The 13,009-nt window shown below is 38.9% G+C and overlaps 1 protein-coding gene across 6 annotated transcripts in view; it reads left to right on the top strand.

The window, feature by feature from the left end:
* Window positions 1-13,009, top strand: part of SLC26A4 (solute carrier family 26 member 4) — a 72,033-nt gene that overhangs the window by 32,062 nt on the left and 26,962 nt on the right. For 5 of the 6 annotated variants that reach the window (XM_045864895.3, XM_064575417.1, XM_064575413.1 and 2 more), the window contains exons 4-8: window positions 1,399-1,509; window positions 3,146-3,330; window positions 3,897-4,061; window positions 10,789-10,941; window positions 11,514-11,596. In XM_045864895.3, the coding sequence (XP_045720851.1) occupies window positions 1,399-1,509; window positions 3,146-3,330; window positions 3,897-4,061; window positions 10,789-10,941; window positions 11,514-11,596 (697 nt within the window). The remainder of the gene's footprint in view (window positions 1-1,398; window positions 1,510-3,145; window positions 3,331-3,896; window positions 4,062-10,788; window positions 10,942-11,513; window positions 11,597-13,009) is intronic. The other variant, XM_064575418.1, reaches the window with a different exon arrangement.

Consider the following 13,009-nt stretch of genomic DNA (forward strand, 5'->3'; position numbering starts at 1 on the left):
TGAAAACCTTTCCAGATTTTTTTGTACATGCAACATCTATGTTTACTTTTATAAAAGTAAGAGTGTGCATACTACCATGATTCTTTTAAAAGATTTATTTATTTGGAAGAGAGAGAGCATGAGTGGAGGGGGGAGGGGCAAAGGAAGGGGGAGTAGACTCCCCACTGAGCAGGGAGCCCCGCATGGGGCTCCATCCCAGGACCCTGTGATCATGACCTGAGTTGAAGGCAGATGCTTAATGACTGAGCCACCCAGGCACCCCCTTACCATGATTTTTTTTTATTATTATGTTATGTTAATCACCATACATTACATCATTGGTTTTTGATGCAGTGTTCCATGATTCATTGTTTGTGTATAACACCCAGTGCTCCATGCAGAATGTGCCCTCTTTAATACCCATCACGACCTTACCATGATTTTGAATCCTGCTTTTCCTTACTTTTTCCTCTGTTCTTTACATATCTCCATGTTAGCAAATGTATTCCTATACATCACGTCCATTTCATTTTACAGAATTACAGTATGTAAAATATAATTCAGTTAACCACTTTTCTGTTTTGAGACATTCATTCAATAAATAATTGGGGGCACTTGTGAGCCAGCATATTTAGGTTGTTTTCTGCCCTTTTTAAAACTGCTATAAAATGTAATCCTTTGTTAAGAACCCAGTGATCAAAGGGCTTGATTTTTCTCTCACTGTGGGTGAAGTGTGAGGAGGCAGTATGTAGTAAGATGTGCTGACTACCTAAGAAGTATTTAACCAGGGAAAAGAAGGCATCGTTACGGTCTTCCAACTCCCATGTACATGGAAAAGTTGAGATTTCTCCACACTGCGCCGTGTGGCCCCAGAGGCTGCTTGGGATGGACAGCCCCAGTGGACAAGCTACGCTCCTCGAGGAAAGCCTAGTAGAGCTGTCTCACCTGCTGCCGTGGACAGTTGTCATAGTTTCCTTTGTTTGGATCTAACTTCTGTTCCCCAACAAGGAAGGAGGAATCACAGTGCAACAATGACTGTGTCCCTCCAGACACAGAGAAACGTGGCATTCACACGGAACGTCTGTGTACACACTGCTCTGAGCCTTTGGACTGAATTGATGAAGCTTTTCACCAATTGACTTGACTTCGTTTTTCCACTCGTCTAATCAGTGGATAATTGGATTACTGATCAATTCAATCAATCTATTTAAGCAGGTGTGCGTGAGGATGAATCATTATCTCAGCTGATCCCGATCATGTTCTGCATCCTAGCATAACCCCGGACTATACGCAAAATAAGGAAGACCATGCAGGGCAAGCTGCAAACTGGGGATATCTATGAAAAGGCCTTTCTTTGCACAGTAGAAAGAATACCCTAACTTTTGTTTGTGAATTTAATCATTTTGGATGTACTTTCAGGCATGGCGTACGCTCTGCTAGCTGCAGTCCCTGTTGGATATGGTCTCTACTCTGCTTTTTTCCCTATCCTGACATATTTTATCTTTGGAACATCAAGGCACATCTCAGTTGGTAATTATAAGCATATATTGCAATTGTATTTATTCACGTTTAATGTGTTTTAGTTATATATATATATATATATATATATAAGATGTTTCCGTATCTTTCTTAATGTTTTCTGGGAAAATAGGCCTTCAGTGTTTTGCGAGATTATCCAATTCAATGATGCATGGTTCTTAGCTTTCAAAATACCATCTCTTTGGTATTAGGTTTATACGTCTCTCTCTCTCTTCTTTTAATAAAAAAGGATAAAAATGAAAGATTGTCAGAATTACAGCCTACCTTCAAATTCTAGCATGTTTTCATTTTAAGAAATGTAATAAATTTGACTCCATATTTAGAAAGCGTTGTCTTCCAAAATACAAAATGACAAGGGAAAAAAATCTTCAAGAGGTCCTCAAACCTACTGTTTTACTAGACTAACTTATCTTAAAATTACTTAAATTTACTAAATTATGTTCATCAAATACATATTCATCATTTCATTAAAAACTGTACTCATTTTAAGTCACTAATATTGGAAGACTGGCAAAATTGTGCCAAAACTATTTAGAAACTAAGCTTGGCTTTCTTTCTTGGTATGACTCAAAATAGGCTTATTTTCTGCTGTTCCTAAAATTTGAATTCTCTTTTGCTGGAATGTTCTAGTAAATGAATGTTTTAATGCTATTTTGTGACTCTGACATTTATACTTGAGATAATTTTGCGCCTACATCCATCTGTTGGCTAGACATGTCTACCTGGACAATCCTCTTCAGACAAACACAATCATCTCCAGCCCATATCCTCATCCTTAGCCATATTATCCCCAGTATCTAGCATATTGCCTTGGCTATGGAAGGAGATCAGGAAGAAGCTATTGACTGAAAGCATTTTCTCACCTGGGAGAATCAATCAGTATCAAATGCTTGACAACGTGAAGAACATAGGAGCTGATTTTTTTCTCTTTTGTATTCTATACATTTAAACACTCCAGGTTACTGGATTTGGGTACTGAGCCCTCCCAACTGTTAAGGCCTTCCATGAACAAAAGATAGGCTCACCATCATGGACAAAAATATCAGGAGTGATTGGGAGAAAAGGAATACTTTTAAAACACAGAATCTTATAGACTGGCATATGATATGAAAAAATAATTTGTCTTGAAAAGAGAAAAAGAGAAACTACATACTCTCTTTGCTGTTTCTTTATCCTAATCTGGACCTTGTGATATTGATCAAGGTACTCAGCTCCACAGAGATCAGGGCATTGGATGCTCTAGGAAATGAACTTATATGGAAATAAGATAGAACAGGTAAGGATTCAGCTTGTTTGCCACCTCTGTCAGGAAACCCTTCCTAGCAACTCCCCACACCCCTGCCCCAATACGCATGAAGACCTCGCAAAGACAGGCTAGACAACCTTCCTGTGAATTCACAAAGCATCCAGAGTGCTGTATTATAATTGCTACCTACATGTCTCTCTTGCTCATTTCTGGGTCACAAATGCCTTGAAACATCTGCTTTATAGCTTCCTTTGTGAACAAACAAGATTTTCCCAATCACAGCTAATAATTTCACACATCTTTCTAATCCTACGTAGACATGTTGGACCTAAACATTTGTGATGAATAATTATTAATCGGTAGAGGCTTTTTTTCCCCCAGGGCCGTTCCCAGTGGTCAGTTTAATGGTGGGATCTGTTGTGCTGAGCATGGCCCCGGATGAACACTTTCACGTATCCAGCGGTAATGGCACTGCCTTCAATGCCACCGTGATAGACTATGTGGCCAGAGATACGGCAAGAGTATTGATTGCGAGCACCCTTACTCTTTTGGTTGGAATCATACAGGTAATGGGATTACAAGTACAATATGGATCGGCATGATTTTTATTTGAAATAACTGCGTGTAAAGCATGTGGACTTCAAGATTCATTTAAACGCGAAACCGAGCAATTTATTGGATCCCCAAAGTTATTTTCTAAATTATATTGTTTTAGGTCAGATGCTGAAATAGTCAGCAAGACCCCACTTATGAAGGCTCAAGTATCATCAAAGTCAGAGACAGAAAAAAAAATCAGAATAACATGTGTGATTCAAATGAGGATGAGGGAGGGAAGTGTGCAGAGCCAACAAAGGAGGAAACAGTGTCCTGGTGAGCAGAGCCATGGGATCTGAAAGGCACAGAAATAAGCCACATGATTTTTGTTTTTCTTATTACATATCTAGAAATACTTCAAGGTTCAGATTACCACAGTTTTCAAATTTCAGAGTGGTGGAGGGGCATTCCTACAAGTATTTTTGTGTTATTAGCAGGCTAACCAGAGTTTTAACTGGTATTAAGTTTAACTCGTTAATAGTTCAAGAGAGTTGGTCCTTCTCTCAGGCAAACGTTAACTTTTCCTTTCTTATACTAGTTGATATTTGGAGGTTTGCAGATTGGATTCATCGTGAGGTACTTGGCAGATCCTTTGGTTGGCGGATTCACAACAGCTGCGGCCTTCCAAGTGCTGGTCTCACAGCTGAAGATAGTTCTCAATGTTTCCACCAAAAACTATAATGGCGTTCTCTCCATTATCTATGTAAGTGTGGCTTCTTATCCCAGGCATGGCTCACTGAGAGAACTCTCCTCTTTTCCTCTTTAACCTGCGTCTGGAGAGCGTAAGTTCCTTCTCCATCCCCTACTTTGGGATGCCATGGAAAACATTCTTCTTTGAAAGCAAGCAATAGAATCAGGAGTAACGCCGAAGACGGCACATTTTACAAATCATCGTTCTCAGCTGGTCAAAATGATTTCAGAAGTGTCACTGCACTTACAAATATTAATGATAACAAAGGGGTATAGTGAAGTGAAGTCTCGTCTGGGAGGCCACGGACCTGAGTTCTTGTCTCAACTTGGCCTCTGATAAGTTGAGTGACCATAGACACACCATGGGGTATAGTGACTAAAAGCTTAGGTTTGGAGCTGAATGACCTGGAGTCATGTCCTCACTCTACTGCTTACTAGTTATATGAGCAAATCACCATGCCTCAGTTTCCTTCTCTGCCAAATAGAGTTGGTAATAGTATTTGTATTCATAGTTAGGTTAAATAAGGGTGTAAGAAAAGCATTTGGCCCAGAGGCTGGCACATAAGTACGCAGAAAAAGTAGTTAGGTTGGAATTATTATCTCATATCTCAAGGCTTCTTTCTTTTTTTATTTGTAACATAAAATGACTGGAGATGTAGCTCTAAAGCCCTTTCTAACTGCGAGAGTCCGTAAAATGCATAATGTAAATGTCTCAGCAATTATAGATGAAAAGGAACATTAGATTCGGAGATGATTCAACATGCAAAAGAGATGCAAAAGAAGGATGTAGATCACACTAATTAGATTTGAAAAAGTTCTTGGATCTAAATATATGTTCTATATAAAGCATGCTATTGATGCTTGAGAATGATAATGATAGTAACGTGATGTCATCTTAGCTTGGGGAGAATGAAACTATGCAAAAATAATGTGCTAGCCTTAGGAATGGAGTTTAAGTCCTTTAGTGACCCACGGATTAGCTTTTAAGACAACATAAGGCCATGCATCCATATGTAAAAGTTAGCGAGGTGGTCAGGAATTTGCTCGGTTTAACGACAGTGCCGTAATCCCACGTTGCCCTATCCATTCAGCAAATACTGCCCAGTGCCTGTGGCCACCTACCATGCTGAGCAGTGGGAACAGGTAGAGGAGGCAGTCTAACAGTGATCAGTCAGGGGCTTTGAATTTCAATAGAGCTGACTTGGAATCTGGGTCCCACTACCCACTACCTACGTGATTTGGGGCATGTCCTATTTAACGTCTCTACACCTCAGTGTCCTTCATTGTCAAATGGGAATAATAACAGTAGCTGTCTCTTAGAATTGTGAGGATTAAAAAGGAAAATCCGTATAAAGCACCTAGTACACTATCTGGCTCATAGTAAGAGCTTAGTTAATTATTGTTATTGTTATTTTCATTACTAAGGTGAATAGACCTCATGGAGCTTACTGTTCACTTCCCAATTAATGCAGGCTGTTTTTTGATTCAGAATTATTTTCGTCATTGTTGCTTTTTTTCCTACCGAGTGCTTGGTTCATTTTGAAACCTTCTGACTGCCTTTCTTGGACAGGGCCTCTCACCTTTGCTGTCCTTGGCACGTTTGGCTTTTTCTTGCTTTCCTACTTTTCCTGTCAATCGTTCATTCATTTATTCCTTCATTGTCATTCATACAATTCATCTATTCAACAGGTATTTATTGACTGCCTCCAATGGGCTAGGAACTATTTACTCCCCATACAAATCCACTGACCCCTGAATCCACCAAGAGACCCCTTACTGAATGTATTCACCTCTTCGTGAACATTGCTTGACTTGCATCCACACAGATCACAGGAGACTTAGGCCAATGGTTAACCTGGTTCCCTGGCCATTGGGGGACCTCTACAGATGATAATAGTTCTTCTGCTCTCCTAGAACTATGTTGGGTTTTTTTTAAGCTTTTATTTTAACTCCAGTATAGTTAAGATATGGTGTTATATTAGTTTCAGGCGGACAGTACCGTGATTCGGTACTTCTGTGTATCACCCAGTGCTCATCACAAGCGCATTCCTTTGTCTCCTCACCTATTTCCCCCAACCCCCACCATTTGCCTCCCTTCTGGTAACCATCAGTTTGTTCTCTATAGTTAAGAGTCTGTTTCTTGGTTTGCCGCTTTCTTTTTTCTTTTGCTCTTTTTTTTGTTTCTTAAATTGCACATATTTGTGAAATCATATGGTTTTTGTCTTTTTCTGACTGACTTATTTCACTTAGCATAATACCCTCTAGCTCCATCTACGTTGTTGCAGATGGCAAGATTTCATTCTTTTTTTAAAAGATTTTATTTATTTATTTGACGGAGAGAGAGAGACAGCTAGAGAGGGAACTCAAGCAGGGGGAGTGGGAGAGGGAGAAGCAGGCTTCCCGCAGAGCAGGGAGCCTGATGTGGGGCTCAATCCCAGGACCCTGGGATCATGACCTGAGCCAAAGGCAGACGCTTAACACTGAGCCACCCAGGCACCCCAAGATTTCATTCTTTTTGATGGATGCATAATATTCCATTGTATATATATACCACATCTTCTTTATCCATTCATCTGTCGATGGACATTTGGGCTCTTTCCATATTTTGGCTATTGTGGAATTGCTGTAATGAACATTGGGGTGCATGTGCCCCTTCGAATCACTATGTTTGTATCCTTTGGATAAATACCTAGTAGTGCCATTGCTGGGTTGTAGGGTGACTCTATTTTTAACTTTTTGAGGAAACTCCACACTGTTTTGCAGAGTGACTGTACCAGTTGAAATCTGGAACTGTGGTACCTCCAGTTTTATTTTCTTTTTTCAAGATTGCTTTGGCTATTCAGGGTCTTTTGTGGTTCCATACAAATTTTAGGATTGTTTGTTCCAGTTCTGTTCTGGAACAAAATGCTATTGATATTTTGATAGGGATTGCATTAAATGTGTGGACTGCTTTGGGTAGTACAGACATTTTAACAATATTTGTTCTTCTAATCCATGAGCATAGAATGTCTTTCCATTTCTTTGTGTCTTTCCTAGGACTATGTTGAAGACAAAACTTGCTGCAAATGATCCCACTTTCAAATGGGGACAAAAGTAACCAAGAAATACTAGAGCAAGGTCAAAAAAAGTTTTGAAACCAAACACAATTGTTCTGTGACTGTTGAACATTATTCTTGAAATCTTAGGTTAAAATGTGTCATAGAATTTTATGAGAAATTCCTCCAGAGCACTCAGGTTAGATGAAGATATCTCAGTCTTCCCTGTGTCATCAGGACTCTAAGCTCGTTCTTCAGAAAATTAAGGATCAGCAGGTTTGGAAAGGATTGCATAAGGGTTGAATGAATCCCTCAGTACTTGAACAGAGAATTTTGTTTATGACATAACCAGATGCAATCATTCGTGAAAGAATCCTTCAACAAATGCAGAGTAGTAGTGGATTCCTCCAGGAAAAATTGGAAGATTGTTGTAAGATACTTTCCCTGGCATGTAGCAGTTTAACATCTCTTTTGTTGTAAGGTTGTACTTTGGATTGTTTCCCTCCCCCAACTCCTCCCAAAAAAGAAAACAATACAAAGAATTGGAGGAGGAAATATCAGGACAGTAAGAAAAACTAAAACTTTAACTAACAAATGCCAGAGCCACTGAGGATAGGTTGCAGAAGGGGGAATGACAGGGTGTTGGCAGAATTCAGAATTCCGAATTCAGAATAATACTCCTCATGCCACCATGTAGCTGCTCAATTACGTAAGTAAATCACATAGCGCATTGAAGGGTGATTATGTTTTCCTGTCATTCACTTTGAATGGCTTGTCTCAATAGGCAAAGCAAGACTTACTGCTTGCTTACCGAAATTATGCCACCTCCTCATTTCTTCCTCTAACGAGGAGGAAGACCACACTGAAAAGTTCTGCCCGGATGATGAGAGTTGTGCAAGCCACTGTTAGGCTTGATCAGACACTCTTTTGAATCTGTTTCAGTTTGTAAAAATTAAACTATTCTAATAAGGAAAGTAACACTTTTAGGGTTGATCTACGTATGGGCAAAAATTGTTTCTGGTAAGAGGAAATGCCTGACTGCAAGGGGTGATTATAAAGGGTTTTCTCTATTTATAAAGATGGATTAAAATAAATTTGGCACCAGAAGTTAGCTGATAAGTTTCCTCAAATGTAACAGCAGGTATATATTTGTTTCTTATGGCTTCGTACCCCCAGGTAATGCTAGGCAAAGAAGGAAGAAATTATCTTAATGAAACGGTCCTAAACTTCTCCAAGCATGGTAGGAAATAGAGTAAAATATTTCCCATCACTGAAATGGTCATTATTATGATTTAGGTTAAAATATGGATTCATATGTGTATCCACATTTTAAACATATTTTAGTAAGTATTTTAATAGTAAACTAAATTAGAATTAGTTTTCAGTGCTTTCTTAGAGCCTTGTTTCTATTATCTTTGAGTACAATCTGACTACTTCAGTTTTATTTCTACATAGACTAAACTTTTTATTGTAGAACTTTACACAGGAGATACCTCAGTATATAAGCAACTAATATATTTATATGCTTGTTTAATGCAATTGTGTAATATAAACTGATTTTGTTTTTTGCAACCCATATTACATTTTTAATATACCAGAGGTGCATTTTATTCAAAGATTTAAGTGACTCTCATAGATTAAATGGGAATCCTGGAGTGATCATTTTTGTAAGGTGAAAATGTTTTTATGATTGGGAGAGTTATCTGATTGTTTATTTTCAAGTTTGGATTTTTTCCTCTTGAGTTGAAAGTAACCTTTTACTGTATAGACAATTAAGTGAAATATTGTATCCAGCCTGTGAATTAATGAGGCTCGTCATCAGAAAATTGATGATGGGAAGGACCGGACAGCAATACCATCATGACTCTGAGGCATGTAGGACTGTTTGCGCCTATGGCAGATGCCCTGAATTCTTGAGTTATTGTGCCCACTTGTGGTCCTCCTCCATTTTCTCTCTCTCTCTCTCTTTTTTAGAAGATTGTTTATTTTAGAGAGAGAGAGAAAGGGAGGGAGAGAGAGAGAGCACGTGAGTGTGTGAGCAGGGGAGGGGCAGAGGGAGAGAGAGAATCCCAAGCAGACTCCCAGAGTGGGGAGCCCCATGCGGGGCTCAATCCCATGACCCTGAAATCATGACCGGGGCTGAAATCAAGAACCAGATGTGTAACTGACTGAGCCACCCAGGCGTCCCCATTTTCTCTTTTTCAACCTGCTATCATTTGCTTCATCTCTTGTTATCAGTGTAACTGCTTCTAGTAATTTTGACTGACTCCTGGAAGGCAAAGTAAATTTGTTGGTATTGGGTTTAAAGCAAGAGCAAAAATACTCTAGAGTCCAAGAGGCTTCCTGTAAGTCAAACGCTTGAACTTTAGTTCAGCATTTGGTGGATGTCTTCTGCTAGCATGAAAACTTCTCCTGTCATTCCCTTACTCTTGAATGTTTCCAGAAAGTTGGAGTTGCTGGCAAAATGACTGCTAGACCAATTCAGGTTCTTTATACACAACTGTTACTGGATTGTCATTGTAATTACTTTAAATATAGCTTGTCTATAAAATTAAGATACATGTTTTAAACAATAAGATGCTCCATCCCTTTATTTTCATATAAAGATAAATCTATAAAAGGACTCATTAAAAAAAAAGGTAACCTTCACTGAGAGATTATTACCTTCTTTTTTTTTTTTTTTTTTTTTTTTTGATTATTACCTTCTTAAATCATGCCTTCTACAGGACCGAAGCTGCTGGAACAAAGGTATTAGTGTTCTTCCCTGGGATTCTCCCTTGCTAATTAATCTCCCTTGATTCCCAGAAACCTCCTATTTACAAAACAAGATGAGTTTATTCTTTAGTTGGCTTGTCTGCCCACTTAGAAAGAGTGGCTTTTTTTTTTTTTTAATTTTTTTTTTTTTAAGATTTTTTATTTATTTATTTGACAGAGAGAGAGAGAGACAGCTAGAGAGGGAACACAAGCAGGGGGAGTGGGAGAGGGAGAAGCAGGCTTCCCGCCGAGCAGGGAGCCCGATGCGGGGCTCGATCCCAGGACCCTGGAATCATGACCTGAGCCGAAGGCAGACGCTTAACGACTGAGCCACCCAGGCGCCCCAAGAGTGGCTTTTATTTAAGCCATCTCAGTTCAAGTTTGAACTAAGTACCAAATTAATTTCCAAAAATTTATATTTGAACTATGTTATCAGTTCAGTAGTTTTTCTTTGGCATGAAGAATGGATCAGTCCCTATGTATCTACATGTGAAGTATTTAGGTATTTTTATTACCACCCGTATCATTCAGGTTGGGGATGAGTTTTACCTAAAATACTGGCTAACTGAGACTTTTTGGTTTATCAGTTTTTAATCTCAATAATACCACATCAACATTGTGAAGTTGGGTCACTTAATAGTCCCTGTAAAACCACTTTAAGATATAAACTTTTAAAGCTTTTCTGCAAGTATAATTCAGTATGTAATGATATTTTTTCTTTTAAAACATCTCATTTTTATTGTAAAAAATGGAGATAAACAAAAAAAGTAGAAATCACCCATGGTTTTACCACTCCAATTAGCCATCATTAATAACTTGGTATGTATATTGCCAAGACTGGATGTTTTTAATGGTCTCTGTATTAGCCAACAGTTTTTTATGATTTTACATGAAATTTTTAAGTGCTGTTTGATGATGCTGTCATGACTTACAATTATTTTCTTTTTACAGACTCTGATTGAGATTTTTCAGAATATTGGCAACACCAATCTTGCTGATTTCATTGCTGGATTACTCACCATCATCATCTGTATGGCAGTTAAGGAAGTGAATGATCGATTTAAGCACAAAATTCCAGTCCCTATTCCTATAGAAGTAATTGTGGTAAGTAAAACGTGTAATTAGAAAATTTAGCATTAATGAGTTTGACAAGAAAGAAGTTGCAATATATGTGGAATATTACTCAGCCATAAAAAAGAATGAAATCTTGACATTTACAACAACGTGGATAGAGCTACAGAGTATCATGCTTAGCGAAATAAGTCAGTCAGAGAAAGAGAGATACCAAATGATTTCACTCATATATGGAATTTAAGAAACCAAACAAATGAACAAAGAAAAAAAGAGACAAACAAACCCCCCCAGATTCTTAACTACAGAGAACAAACTGGTGGTTGCCAGAGGGGAGGTGGGTAGGGGGATGGGGGAAAGAGATAAAGGGGAATAAGAGTGCTCTTATCTTGATAAGCACTGAATAATGTATAGAAAAGTCGAATCATTTTACCATACACCTGAAACTAATACAACACTATGTGTTAATTGTACTTGGATTAAAAAAAGAGAAAGAAACCAATAGGGTGACCTTCCTAAGGAGGAGATAAAAAAAAGGGGGGGAGGGAGTGAGTTGTTAAAACATGGAGTTTTTAATTTTTTTAACCTCTTTTGTTTTATTTCAGACAATTATTGCTACTGCCATTTCATATGGAGCCAGCCTGGAAAAAAATTACAATGCTGGCATTGTGAAATCCATCCCAAGGGGGTGAGTGTGGAGTTCCTCTTAGGCAATACGAATATATTAAGTCAGTATTTTCTATTTAAAGGAAACCTTCTATTACAAGCTTCATTTCATTTGTGCTCCTTGAATAGTGGTCTCTGTGTATGATCTTAAAGAAGCACCCATTTGTGCAAACTATCAGATAAACTATGTGTATAGATAAGGTTCAAGCCATTTGTTGAAAAGCAGCTCCTATATGCTCTGTTTTTTTCTTCATTTCCTTAAAATGTGGCAGGACATGTACAGTTAACCACCAGACTCCTGACTTAAATTCATATGTATAATTACAATATAGTACAAATAGAATCATGGTTAGTAACATTTATCACACTGAGAACAATCTGCTTAAGGAATAAGGGACATCTGGCCTAAGTTCTCCACCAATGAGTTAAATCAATCTTAGATAATAATTGTCATTGATTCTTATGAATAAAATACATCATCTTAAGGGAGATTTTGTATATGTTTGGTAGTTTGGTGAATTAGAAGAGTGGAGGGCTGAGTTCCTTCGTCCACTTCTGTCACCACCTAGATGGGGTGATGGTGGAGTGGGGGTGGGGGTCTCCTATAAAACAAAGTAAATTCTTAATTTGGGCTCGTTCTGAAATGCCAGTGAGATCTCTCATAAAATGCACCGAATGGACCAAGTGCACTACACTGTAATTTTATCACACAGCATTAAAAAGGAAACCCAGATGTTTACTAGATTGGTAACATTAACTTCCAGCAGCTATGACCAGACTTACTGTTAGATAGCCAACAGGTGCTAGTGCCAGAGGATGTCCCTGTCATCATGTTTGTTACCACTGCTTTTGAAGTGATGTGCTTTGCACTTGTACTTGAGAGTGTGGCACAGGCGGAACAGGAAGGGGAGGTCAGCAGAATCACAGAGGTTTTCTCCCGGTTGCCTTCTGAAGGCCACTTTTCCCTTATAGTCGGAGTGGTGGTGCATTTGCCAAATGTTCAGGGCCAACCTGAAGTGAAGAGACGCACTTGGCATCATGTTTATCATGCCTGACTGTCTGTTATGGGTCCTCTGGCCCTTCAGGGACCCACCGCTCCCCACCCTTATCTTTTCAGAAACGTGTCCTTCACCCTCACTCCCCTTCATAGTGTTATCTCATGATAAGGCCAGAAGTGGGAGTGTTGGCTGTAGCCAAACGGGGCCACTGAAGAAGGGCAGGAGGTCGACTCAGAGGTCGTTAGAAGGTGTCCAGCCTGGGCCCCAAGTGAGCGACTAGGGGCAAAAAATCGGCACTGCTAGGTTCCAGCAAGGTAATTCAAATGGATGGCAGGTGTGCGGCAGACTTAGGGTCTCCCTACATTTACTGAGTACCTACTATGTGTGTAGGTACTAATTACTTATGCTTATCATACTTCCTTGACTCCTTCCAATAA

This window comes from Mirounga angustirostris, unplaced genomic scaffold (assembly GCF_029215605.1).
Source record: "Mirounga angustirostris isolate CCGP_5_RB_7025 unplaced genomic scaffold, mMirAng1.0.hap1 SCAF_12, whole genome shotgun sequence".
Lineage (NCBI taxonomy): Eukaryota > Metazoa > Chordata > Mammalia > Carnivora > Phocidae > Mirounga > Mirounga angustirostris.